The 13,436-nt window shown below is 35.3% G+C and overlaps 1 protein-coding gene across 1 annotated transcript; it reads left to right on the top strand.

The window, feature by feature from the left end:
* Nucleotides 1–329: 329 nt before the first annotated feature.
* Nucleotides 330–11,671, top strand: LOC106878270 (smad nuclear-interacting protein 1). Its single transcript, XM_052974767.1, has 3 exons — nucleotides 330–349; nucleotides 1,932–2,147; nucleotides 10,790–11,671. The coding sequence occupies exons 1-3, from the start codon at nucleotides 347–349 to the stop codon at nucleotides 11,603–11,605; spliced, it is 1,035 nt and encodes a 344-aa protein (XP_052830727.1). The 5' UTR covers nucleotides 330–346; the 3' UTR covers nucleotides 11,606–11,671.
* The last annotated feature ends 1,765 nt before the right edge of the window (nucleotides 11,672–13,436 follow it).

A 13,436-nucleotide genomic window follows, 5' to 3' on the forward strand; every position in this document is an offset into this window, starting at 1 on the left:
AGTATACTGAATGGATCACCAATCTGAGTATGCTCAAAGCAATCTTAGCGTATCAGGTTCCTGGGTTACCAAACTGAAGTGTCTGTGAGCACATCCAGTACTAGGTACCTTAGTATCTTTCTTGTCATAAACTCTTTATCCTCTGCCAAATAGTCCTGTATTGTAATATCTTCCCATGCTTGCTGGGATGAATTCATCAACATTCTGAACACTCCAAGGCTATGTCTGTAAATCTTCTATGAGATAACCATTGTTACCTGGGTCATTTTTAGATCTCAACATCTCAAATTATGAGGTAGCAACAGTTCTTCAGTGATTGAGGCTTCATGAGACTTCAAGTAAATATATGGTGAGTGGCTCGCAAATTTTTTCTGTTTAAAATGCCCAACTTCAGGTTTTTGTGAACCAGAGTTTAATAAGTAGACATTTGTGAGAGTTTTATAAGTGTGGTCTCTGCTCTTTATAAGCATAAAATGTCCCTTTTTTACATCCAGTAAGAATTCATTTACAAGGTATAGAAAAGTTCCTGGACTAGTTATGTTTAATAAAAATAACTTATTTATCAAAGTTTTAACATCCTCTCCTTTGAAATAGTCACCTTGCACAGCAATACACCTGTCCCAGCATTCCTACCACTTTTGGAATCCAGCCTTGAAGTCGTTTTCTGTCAGCAAGCTGAGGACCTTTTGCAATTCACTCTGGATCTAGGCAGCAGTATTAAAACAGCTACCTAGTGTATTCACTAGATTTAGCATCTGCAGGTGCAGAAGTGATGCTAGTTTTGGGCTAGAAGCTTACAAGTGAAGAGAGCTCGTTGACAGGGTATATTGTTGTCGTGAAGAATCCAATCCTTTACGCTTCACATATCCAGTTGCTTTTGCTTAATGTCCTTCCTCAAACACTTCAAAACATTGCAGTAGAACTCATAATTGACAGTCTGTCCCTGGGGAATGAATTCTCAATGCACAATACCGTGGATGTCGGAAATACAATGAGCATGGTCTTGATTGAGCTGCAGCTCCATCATGCCTTTGGTCATGGAGATGAAGGGCTCTTCCTTTGTGACGACTGCTGCTTCATCTCAGGGTCGTACCTGTATACCCAACTCTCATCACCAGTGATGATCCTCAACGTGAAAGATTGCTCAGCAGAGACATGCTAACAGAGATCCCGAAAGACTTCAACATGATGTTTTTTTCTGCTCAGTGGTCAGCAGGTGGGGAACAAACTTGGCAGAGACATGTCACATGTTCAATTCAGACTTTAGGATTGCCTGCATGGACCCATTTGACAGACCAGCAACATCAGTAATGCCACTGATTGTCTGCTGATGAATTTTCTCCACATTTCCAAGAGTGACACTTGTGGCGGGTCTTCCAGATAGCTTGTCGTCTTTCAAGGACATTCTCCCACTTTTAAAGCACCTGGGTATCTTGAAACATTGTGTATAACTCATTGCCTCATCATGCCAAAGCATGCTCAATGTCTCTCTAGTAGACATCCAAGTTTAACGTAAAATTTCCTGTCCTTGACAAAATTGCAGACTACTGCATACATGTAATCACAAAAACACACAAATTTCACAACTTGTGAAGTAAACACAGCAATGTCACTTGCACACTGCATCATGAAAGTCACTGTTAGCTGTTACTGCTCACACAACTGTGTGCTGCCATCTGTTGGCATGCTACAGAACTAGTCTGGGAACTTTTTGATACCACCTTGTATTTTCATAGTTTTTGCCAAAGTTCTTTCTTCAGTATTCTTTGTCACATCTGTATCTTGCCTTCTTGTACTGGTTTGCCTATTTGTTCTAGATTCAAGGAAGATAAATTTTGGATATCAGTAAAATTTTTATTTATTTATTTTATTCACAGGAATTACTGTAATGTAGAAAATATTAAGAATATTTGCAATGATTTATATTTCAGAATTTTGATGAAACTTGTTTAGAGGAGAAGGATTCTTCATTAAAGAAAAGATCTGCTAGTGAAAAGAGACGTTCTAATTCCTCTTTGAAGAAACATCAAAGCAAAACTGGATGCATTGTCATCAAGACTGAAGATTCAAGGGAAAACAGTTCATGCAGTGAATTTTGCAGCTATTCAGAATATATGAACAAAAATGTTAAAATAGAGCCTAAATCGGTGAGTGTTGATATTTCTTATTTATGGCAATTAATTAGGCATTAGGAAGGGCATCCAGCTATAGAAACATGCTAAAGCTGGCAGTAAAGCTTGTCCAGCCCTGCTGCTTGCCAAATCCTGTCAAACCATCCAGTCAATGCCAGCATGATAAGCAGACATTAGATGTTGATGAGGAGTAGGATAAATCATGAAAAAGCTTTAATAACAATTTTACTTGAGAAAGAGTACAAACAAGAAATTATTACATCGTCATCATTTTTTTTTTTCTTTTCCTTTCTGGTATTTACTGTATTGGTCTTTTAACTTTGTCTTTTGTCATCAAATACACACAGTAAGAGAAAAAAACCTTTAGTCATGATTTCAAAATATGAGCTTCGGATTTTGAGCCTCATGGAGACAATGACAAATGACTTAGATTGTTGGCAATTTGCTCCTCATGAGAAAATACATCAAGCTCAGTGAAATTGTAGTTGCAGGCAGTGCTGGTGACATGTTAAAGGTACCCGGTACACTCTGTGGAGTGGTTGGTATTAGGAAGGGCATCCAGTCATAAAGACAAAGCCAAATCAGACTGGAGCCTGGTACAGCTCTCCACCTTATCAGTCCCACTGAAACCATCTAACCCATGCCAGCATAGAAAACAAATGCTAAATGATGGTGATGAATACATATCTCATTGCCACACATTTTACAGTACTGACTGAGGGCATTATATCATACCAACCACACTAAAGAGATTGTTGCAGCAGAACTAAAGTGTCTTTTTTTGCATTATATCAATTTTTACTTAGCTTATGACAATCTATGCCTCTTTCACTCATGCACTCTTTTGTCCATGATATGGTTTTTACAACTATGAGGAGGTGTTGAAAAGTTCCTGGCTTTAGGTTAAAGAAAATACTGGAGGATCAATTATGATTTTATTCAACATATTTCCCTCTCAGATTAACACACTTATTGCAGCAATCCTTCAGTCTTTTTAAGCCCTTATAAAAGAACTCGGAAAGGTTAGACCTCCAACCAGGCCTTCCACAATATCCTTAACTTTATCATTACTATATTTCTAACTAAAACACACTCCTTATGAGTTTCAATTAAATTCTAAAATAATCATAAATTTAGACTGGTTTCATTAAACAACTGTAATTTTTTATTTATCAATATGTGATTTTTGGAACACAATTGAAGAAAAAGTTCTTAATCAGTACAATTGCATAACTTTTGTCTCAAAGTGACTCTTATTACAGGTAAATACAACAAAATATAAAAATATTTAAATTCTGTTTAAACCTCACCATAGAAAATGAGTTATCAGCTAATATTCACATACATGAATACACAGAAACATATATGATAAAGATTTACAATAGAAATTAAATCAAAACTTGTCACCCACTTTACAGACTAATCAAAATAAATAAAAGGTAAAAACAAATGTAAAATATTTATAAATTCAAATCATACATATATACACTATTCATACAATTTTTGTCCCGGAAACTTGTAAAACATCCCACTCTACATAATGCAATCTTGCAGAATGCACATTAGAAAGAAGTTTCAACTGCGCGTCTACTGGGAGTTTTCCTTTGTTGATGTAGACATTCACAGCACTGCCTTTTGTGATCCTCGATTTTTTTCTGATTTATGGAGATCGGCTAAATTCAGAGGAATAGATCTCAGGCAGGTTTTGGTTTTCCTTCCTAGTTATTTTTTGGAGGAATAACCTACCCTCAACTGCATTGCTACATCTGCTCAGAACTGCAGATGGTCTCACTGCTTTCGAGCCCCTCCTGATTTGGTATATAATATATACATATTTACAATATTCATATTTACTATATACCAAACCAGGTATCACCACCAACTGGATAATAGCTCATCATTTAATTCAGACAATCTACACCGCCCATGTACCTGTTATAATTGCGGTTCACAAATGGGATGCCACTTTCATCTGCACATGGTTGTGCACAGGTAGATAGAAAATTTATCTGCCTCTTGTCTCTATATGCAGTCACTAGCAGATTTCCTTTCTGCCGTTGGATTATTTCGCCTCTTTTTCTAATTTTGCTTTTTTTTTATGTCCAACAGCAGCCCTTTTCTACTAGCAATTACTGGAGCACACATATGTGTTGTCACAGCTTCTAAATCCACTGCAAGTTTGACTGAACTAAAAAATAGGTTAAATAATATATGGCCCTGGTTATGGTATGGAAGTGATAAATTTCAGACCACATTGTACTCTAGGCCATGCTGACTTACATCGTTGTCTCTTTTCCCTATATAAAAACTAAACCCACAGCAGTACTCCATATTTGTGGGTTTTCTTTGTATATATTGTCAGAAATGTACTCTACCTTTATAACCCCACTATACCTTCATTGACAGATAAGTATCAACCAGGGTTGTAAAGTGTTTTATATGCATTTTGAATGCAGTCAATGAGGGGGCTTACTTTAAATAAGGGATCAAAGTTTGGTTCTCCACATACTGGGTACTGCTAGTGTCTCTCACATGTAAATATTGTTTTAACTTTACAAATTGTGTCCTTGTCGTAATATTGGAAACGTATTGGTCTCTGAAAGGTTCATTGTTACTCCAGTAATTTGTAATTCTGGGTAACTTCTTTATACCCATAATATTTATGGCAAAAAATACCCATATTTCTTCTATGCTTGTGGGAACCACAAGCTATCTTTTTTTCCAGTTGGTTTCTGCAGTAATTCGCTTCAAACAAACTTATTGAAAAAAATTTTTTTTTTAAAGTCTAATGGCTTTGATTCCTGGGAAGGACTGTGAATGTAAGTCTAGTCACTTCTGAGGAATTGTTTACAAAAATAGTTTTTAAATTCTTACTCCATTAAGGTAGAGATTCGTTCTTGCTGTCGCTATCAGAGTTCTCTTCAGAATCACTGATTTCAAAACTGAGATCACGTGTTTTCACAAATGTACTAACAAGATTTGTGCTGAAATTCACATTTAAATATGAATGGGTTCACTCAGCCGTCTACGACCGGGTTGGTATCTGTTATGACCTTTTGGATAAACGAATACACTACGGAACATAGCAACAATCTTTTAAGAACTAACAATCCAACATGCTAACTTCAACTGTAAACTTTGAACTATCAACACACAAACTGTGGGACTAGCACAATGATTTTATTCAAACCACAAGGGTTAAACAAAGAAATTTATTATTTAAATATATGTATATATTTTTTTTATAGTATTTCTTTTGCTTGGGCATTATCTCAAGGTGTTCAGTCTGCTTTCTTTTTCTCATGTTGGTTCTATGGGACACTTACTTTTGGTACTGGTACATCGACTGTTTCACAGAATACTTCCATGGGAATTTCTTCCTGATCTTGAGTATGCCTAGTTGGTTTAATATGTCTCTTATTTTCACCTTGTGACACTTTAGATACATCATACTTCCAATTTTTCTGGTAACAAGGCCATCTTCCCAGCCTTCTTTACTGTTTCTATAGGTTTTGAAATACACTTTATCACCTATTTCAACATATTTTATTGGCTCTTTCGTATTTCTTTTACATCTTTTTTTCTCTGGTAATAACTTATCAAAAATAGATTTTATTCTTCTTGTGAACATCAATCTGCAGGAGACTTCCCTAAATTTGTACTTGGATTAAGGGTCACTCTGTATATTCTTGAGAAATTTGTCAGTGCTTCATCGTTGCTCACATTCCTCACTTTTCTTAACACTCTCTTAAAGGTGTCCACAAATCTTTCTACCTGCCTGTTTAACTTTGGATGGTAGGGTGGAGTGAAAATATGCTTTATCACATGGCTTTTACAGAAGTTCTTGAATTCATACCCAGAGAACTGTGTTCTATTATCTGAAACTACCATGTCAGGGACACTGTTTCACGCAAACAATTTATGTAAGAACTACAAATTGGTCTATAGCACCTGCAAACCTCCGGCCACTATCTACTATGATTAGGTAGTAAGCACCATTTACCGGTCCAGCATAGTCAGTGTGTAACCTAGACTTTGATTTTCCTATCTCTGGCCACAATTGATATTTTACCGGCAGGGCTTTGGCCACAAGTGCACAAGCTCAGCACATTCTCACCAAGTTTTTGATATCTAAGTCCATAGACAGCCAATAGACATAACTCCTCATCAGAGCCATCATCCTTGCCATTCCTGGATGTCTACTGTGAAATTGTTGCAACACACCTTTTTGTAATGTAGTTGGAACTACCACTCTATGGGCATACATCAGAACATAGTCACAAATTGAAAAACTACTGGCATCTGTTTATTTTTTAAAGCTTCTTTTATTTTCATAATATACTCATCACCTACAGCTTTCATTCTTATATAATCTCGAAAAGCAGTCCATATGACCAATTTTTTTTGATGGAATGTATTGCATTTTGAAATTATAATTTAGTATAATAAATAATAGTATAATAACATTACATCCCGACATTGCAGGTGGCTCGCAGTATGAGTCAGTAACCCTTTTTTAGACCCATAAATCAATAGCAAAGGTCTATGGTCTGTTTGCAATGAAAAACTTCTGCCATGCAGAAACCTATGAAATTTTTTAACTGCAAAAATTATTGCTAGGATCTCCTTTTCAATGTGACTATATCTCTTCTCTGCTGCTATTAGCTAGCACAACACTTGAACTATATTTATGAAGTAGAACTGCATCTAATCTGTGCTTGGAAGCATAAGACGCTGCAACAATGTCCATTTCGGGATCGTAATGTGCTAATGACAAGTCTGAGATTAGAATTTTTTATATTTCTTCAAAAGTATTCTGGCATTTAGTGGATCAATTCCAGTTTACTTTTTTTAATAAGTCATTCAATGGAGCTCTTAACTTTTGCATATTAGGAATGTAGTTTTGGTAGTAGTTTGTCAGCTCAAGAAATGTTTGTAAAGTTGGAATATTTGTCAGCACAAGCATATTCCTTATTGCATCTTGATTCTTTGAAAGATGAATTGGTTGATGAGGATTTAACTACATATTGCAACTGTTTACAATCATTGTACGATGGCATGGTGGATCGATTTCAAGATGTTATTGCGCTGAATATTCCAAATTGGTATAGCAATCTGTTTGATGTAGATGCAGTTGATTGTGAGGACAATGTTCAGGAGGAATTGATAGAATTCCAAAATGACAATGATGCCACAATGCAATATCACCATAATGGCAAAAACGTTTTGTGGTACCATCAAAGTGTATTGAATTCCTACTCCAATCTGTGGAAATGTCTGAAATTACTTTTGCTTGCCTTCCCTACCTTGTACAATCTGGTTTTAGTGATGTTGGAACTTTACTTTCCCATAAAAAAATTGGATTGGATGTAACACAACGAGGAGACTTGCGGCTAAAGTTGACAAGTTTGAAACAGAATGTATCTGCACTAGCTGCATCGCACAAGACACATGGTTCTCATTAAAAGGTTGTATTCTTTTCCTTTATAATGCAATCATTAATTATTTTTGCATCAGTAGTTTTGATCAATGGTTCATCTGGTGAAAATAAAGATAAGTGTAAAAGAAAGCTCAAGTTTACTGAAGTTAATCTGTCTGCATAATATAGAGTTAACGGTAGAATTTTATTCACACTAATGGAAAAACTAAACCTACAATAAGGGATTTGTAAACAATTGCATATTTATTCCAAACAGCACTAACCCAGCAACAAGTCTACAATATAGTGTGTGTGTCAAATGATACAAGGGGTGTTCTAGGGGATTTAGTGTTAGGAAGGGTTGTGTCAGGGTTTTTTTAAACAGGTGGATGATGGAGCATTTTTTAGCCGATAGATGGGCGGTATTGCAATTTGGCATGAAAAGTTTGGGTAACACTGGTCTAATCTGACTCCTGTAGGCTTTACAGGTCAGTAGCGACTTGTTTAGCTTCCAGTAGCAGGATCCTTGTCCAGTCATACTATCTACATCCAGCTTACAGTTCACCAGTTTGTGATTACTGTTGCTGATAATGGTTAATTGTGGACAACTAGGTATATTCTTGTCCTTACTCCTAATTAATATTCTGTCTAGATGACCCATCATTTTTTGACCATGTCCACTGTGGAACATTTGGGTCATCTTGTCTGTATCGATCTGCCAGCTGAAAGCGTCTGAGCAGATTGTTGAGGCAAGAGCTTACCTTCCTAAAACGATTCAAGCCAGTGTAATCTATGCATGCACCACTTCTTTTTCTGCCACTGGTGGTCTTCGCATTCAGCCCTAATGTGCCTTCTTTGACCACATTTAAAGCACCTGGGCTTCCTGCCTGCCATGTTTACCCTCAACTTTGTTTCCCCCACCAAAATAATAATAATTTTTCCTAGGTCTTCTGGTGCAGCCTGTATTATCAACTCTAAGGCCTGTCTTACCCACTTCTGTTTTTGGTACTTGTAGGCTTGAATGATAGTTATTTTATCCTCCAAGCCCATTAATATGGCATCAATAAGCCAAGCAACATCTATTTCCAGTGGTATTTCCCCCACCCTTACCTTAGAAGTTCATCTACCAAGGTATGTGGCAGGAGAGCCACCTCAGCTGTTTTCAATGAGTTCATTGAATGTTGCTTGGCTTTTCCTTCAGTATAAAAACACCTCCACTGTGCTGTATCTCTTTCCCATGGTTATGTAGGTAACATCTATCCAAATGGGACAAAGGCATTTCTGTACTGCTTCTTTAGTTGCCTGTTATATCCTTTTTGTTTTCATTGATACTGTTTTGGAAATCAGTTTTCCTTGCTGCATTCTATATAATTTCATCAGGAGGTGAAACTTTCACCTTGTTACGCTCTCTTCATAGTATATTCTTATGTCTGCCCAGTTCAAAGCAGACGTTTTCTTTTACCACACTTGCAGCCAAAGCAAAGTTTATGTTTCTCTCCATGTATTCTTCTTTTCTGCTTTGTTCTGCTTTCTTCTGTCTATCCCTTTCTTTTATTCCATGTTCCATGCTGTCATGTTCTATGCAACTCACCATTAGCATTTCTTCGTTGCTTGACAAGTTATTCGTGTTGCTCAAAAAATTTTTAAACGTTGAAATCGCTTGTCTGCAACACTGTAGAAATACATTGTTTTACACAAAACAAATTCGATTAGAAATAAATTCTAGCACATTAAACGCATACACTTACTTCAGACTTAATTTTTCGTCTCTATTTCCAAAATCCTTCACACCACCATTGAAAAACACGTGGCGTTATTTAACAGTCTGCTACTATTTATATGTAGTGGTCCAGTCTATTCTCACCAGGGGGCATTGTACTCTCACACAACAGTATTGAAAGGGTTAAACCAGAAACTTTTCAGCATCCCCTTGTAGATGCTCTTCCTAACCTCAACCCATTACAGTGTAGGCTGGGTGCATTTTATCAGGCCCACTGGCATTAGATAAATTATCTCAATACTTTCTTTATCCATACAGCTTCATGTCATTTACAAACAAAAGATGTATTTGTGAATATCAGGGTATATATTTTTATAACAGTACATCTTGGTCCACAGACTCCTATAGCATCATGTAGCAATGGGATTTTACTTTAACCCTTTTATTACCAACTTTGCTGTTTTCATAAGTTTTGAATTAAAATCTTCCACCAAACCTTAGTCACAATTCATGTTCCTAACACCAGCTTAATGATTACTAAATTCTTTGTTATATTTAAAGTAATTGAAAGAAACACAGAGCATCTCAAAATTAATACAGTAACGAAAGGGTTAAACTGTTCTACATGTACTTAGAGTTTTACACCTCACTTTTCTGGAAGTGTGGCAGGAGACCAACCTGCTTTTGTAGGAACTTGTAACAGGTCTATTTTTATTCAGAATTACAGTTCCCTTTGACAAATTGCCTTTTTTGCAGCTTGCACAGTATATGACTCCTTTGTGTGACTAGGGAAGAGTCTTGTTTAGTTTGTTTTCAGTGCCCAACTCTCTAGATGAGAAGGCTCTTCTTGATGATATTAGGAGATAGATTAGTTACCAAGGAAACTCAGTAGTATGGGGCACTGAGAATAAAGGTTGTTTCCCGATCTAAAGGTGTGGGAATGTGACTGTCTTCATGACATATAGACAGGAGACACTTAGCTACACTAGAAATTTATCAATCAATGTAGATACACCTTTCTAACAGTTATTTATAACTACAATTCTAAAAAGTCTAGAATTTTATAGCATACTCAGAAAAAAGTGAAATTCATTTTATATTTCTAGTTGAAATGCCTACTAAAGTAATTTCTTGTTCCCTAATATTTATATAATAATCCAGTAAAGTCCAGAACTCAAAAAAGTCCCATTTTCTGTAGTCTTTCTGAGAATTAATATTTGGCATTCCAGTTAAGTGATGAAAAGAGCACTGTCTAATTCAACAAATGGAGATAGTAATTCTAAATATTTAATGCATTTATTAATAATTGAACAAAAGCTGAAACAATATTCTGTTGACAATTTAATTTATAATAATAACCATAATATTAACCATACTTCCAATTTTTTTATGATAGTTTGAGTTTTTATATTAAATCAGCTCATAATGTTAACAATGACCAATTTGTTCTTTAAAATTGAATTTGTGATATTTTTAATAATATTTGTAAATAAATAGTACATCTTTTTAAATTTGCAGCCAAAATATTCGAGTGGAAAGGATAATCTGATGAAACCAAAAGTAAGTCGATGGGAATCTAAAGAAACTGCAATATCCATTAAAAAAGAACCGAGACCAAAAAGTCATAATCAAAGTAAATCACCAAATATGCATCATCATCATCATCATCATCATAAATCAAACAGAAATACTCATGAACAATTAAATTACAATAGAATGTATGAAGATAGAAAAAGGGAAAAAGACTACAAAAGAAAAAATGCAAAGGATGCTTTAAAAAGTAATACAAACAATCCCAAATCTACTGCTACAGCAGAAGTATCGAAAGCTGACGCTAGCATGGAGTTGTCTGGTAAGCTAACTGAACATAGTAATACGTACAATGGTATAGTCATCAAGTACAATGAACCTGCAGAAGCCCGCAAACCTAAAAGACGTTGGCGTCTCTACCCTTTTAAAGGCTCAGAAGAACTGCCTATGTTACCAATTCATAGACAAAGTGCGTATTTAATTGGTCGGGAACGTTTGGTTGCTGACATCCCAGTTGGACATCCTTCATGTTCTAAACAACATGCAATATTACAATTTCGGAAGGTACAGTTTAAACGTATTAATGGAACAATTGGATTTAGAGTGAGACCATATTTGATGGATTTAAATTCTTCAAATGGGACTTATATAAACTGTAAAAAGATTAAGCCACAATGTTATGTGGAACTTTTTGAAAAAGATCTTATAAAATTTGGATACAGTTCTCGAGAATATATTTTGTTACATGAAGAATCAAATACTTTAGAAGTTGAATCTATGGACAGAGATGAGGTTAGTGATTAAATAAATATCTGTATACCATTTGACCGCTGTAAACTGATAGAAATAAAATCTTAACAAACTCTTTAACTTTTGTTTTTATCTTAAACTGTTTGGTGTAACTAAAAAGTGCTTTAATACTTGACTTTAATATTTTTTAATATGGTTTCAAAGGTAGTATGAACTATTCTTATCACTTACTAACTTTCAAAGTGAGTAGAATGTCAAACTAACAACTAAAATGTAACTATTCATATTCTATGACCACTGTTAATCAGTAGCTAATACTAAAGTACTTAATCTTTGCTAACCCTGTCCACTTAGTTTATATTTCACAGAAATGTAGATGTATGCTGTATGCAAGAAGTACAATGACAGGGAGTCCCAACTAGACTGCTCGTGGACAAGGAGCATATAAATTCTTCTGACTGGGAGAAGTGATGAGGTTAATGGTATGTGTATACTTTTAGCAGAGAAGTGGGCAGATAAGATGATTGAGGTAGTCAGTGTGTGATAGGATTTTCAAGCTAAGAATAGTCTTGTATAATATGTCACCTCTGCATATGCTCCACATGCTGGACTTGCAGGCGAACAGTGTACAGATGTGTCTTTTCAGGCTAACCATAGAAAGACAACATTTAGTTCATAATTAGCAAGTATGTTCATTCAGGTGGTGAAGATTTACTATTTGCTTGCTTTGGTTCATTGTGACAAGTTGAACATTTAAAGAGATTAATATCTCTGAGTTTTCCTTTCCTTGCATCTCATTTTAATTTTGTGCTTAATATGATTCTCCTCAAACTGCAGGGATGCATTCAGCATATGCTTTCTTACATGATGCCCACTTTCCACATAGATATTGCCTTTTTTCAGGTCAGATTTAAGGCAGTCCTTGTATCTTAATTCAAGATTGTAAGGTTGTCTTTTCTCAGAGCATTGTTCACCCATAGAGAAGCTGCTTTGAAATTTTTTCATCTTTTATACGAAATACATGGTCTATCTGCCTCAGTCTCCTATGTTGTAAAAGAACCTCTATGCTTACAACATTTACTTACTCCACCAAGGCTTCAATATCATTCATATTGTTGCATATTCTTTTGCTGAAAACACTCCAGATATTTAACATGCTTTGAAAATGATATTCATGTTTCACAGCCTTACAGTAGAATACACAAAATGTATCTTTTGAAAATAGTGTTCTTTTTTATAGTATCATTGAGGCTATGATGAAGAGTGTAATCTTCCAAAAGATAGCCAAGGCTTCTGAACTTCATTTGTAATTTTGGGATCATTATTTGCATTCCTGTTCAGCTATAATTTTCATAGATTTACCAAATACAGTTATTTGGTAAAACTAAGGATTCACATGAGGCTTTCTAGAGCAGGGTTGGCAAAGAATAACAGTTTTGTCAAGATTTATTGTAAGACCTAACACATTATATTCCAATGATCTATTTGATCGTGTACAATATCTTAGATGTTTCTGCCTTCCATGTTTACCCTCAACTTCGTTTCCCCCACCAAAATAATAATAATCAGAAATAAAGTAATTTAGAATTTAGCCTGTCATGGTTGAATAAAGATGTCTGTGCATTCTCCATCAATTACAATATATTTTTTCATATTATTATGGACAAACTTGATAATATTTGTAAATTTACCAGGGCAACCCACTTTTCAGAGAATTGTCCATAATCCATCACAATCAAAAGCATTAGTGAAGTCGATGAAACAATGATAAAGGTAAATTCTGCTCAATGCATTTCTTTTGTAGTTGATAAGTAAAAAGCATCATGTTATTGTTTCCTCCTTCATCATGGTTGATTGAAATTTGGGAAGATATATCCCAATGAGT

The sequence above is a fragment of the Octopus bimaculoides genome, chromosome 19 (genome assembly GCF_001194135.2).
Source record: "Octopus bimaculoides isolate UCB-OBI-ISO-001 chromosome 19, ASM119413v2, whole genome shotgun sequence".
NCBI lineage: Eukaryota > Metazoa > Mollusca > Cephalopoda > Octopoda > Octopodidae > Octopus > Octopus bimaculoides.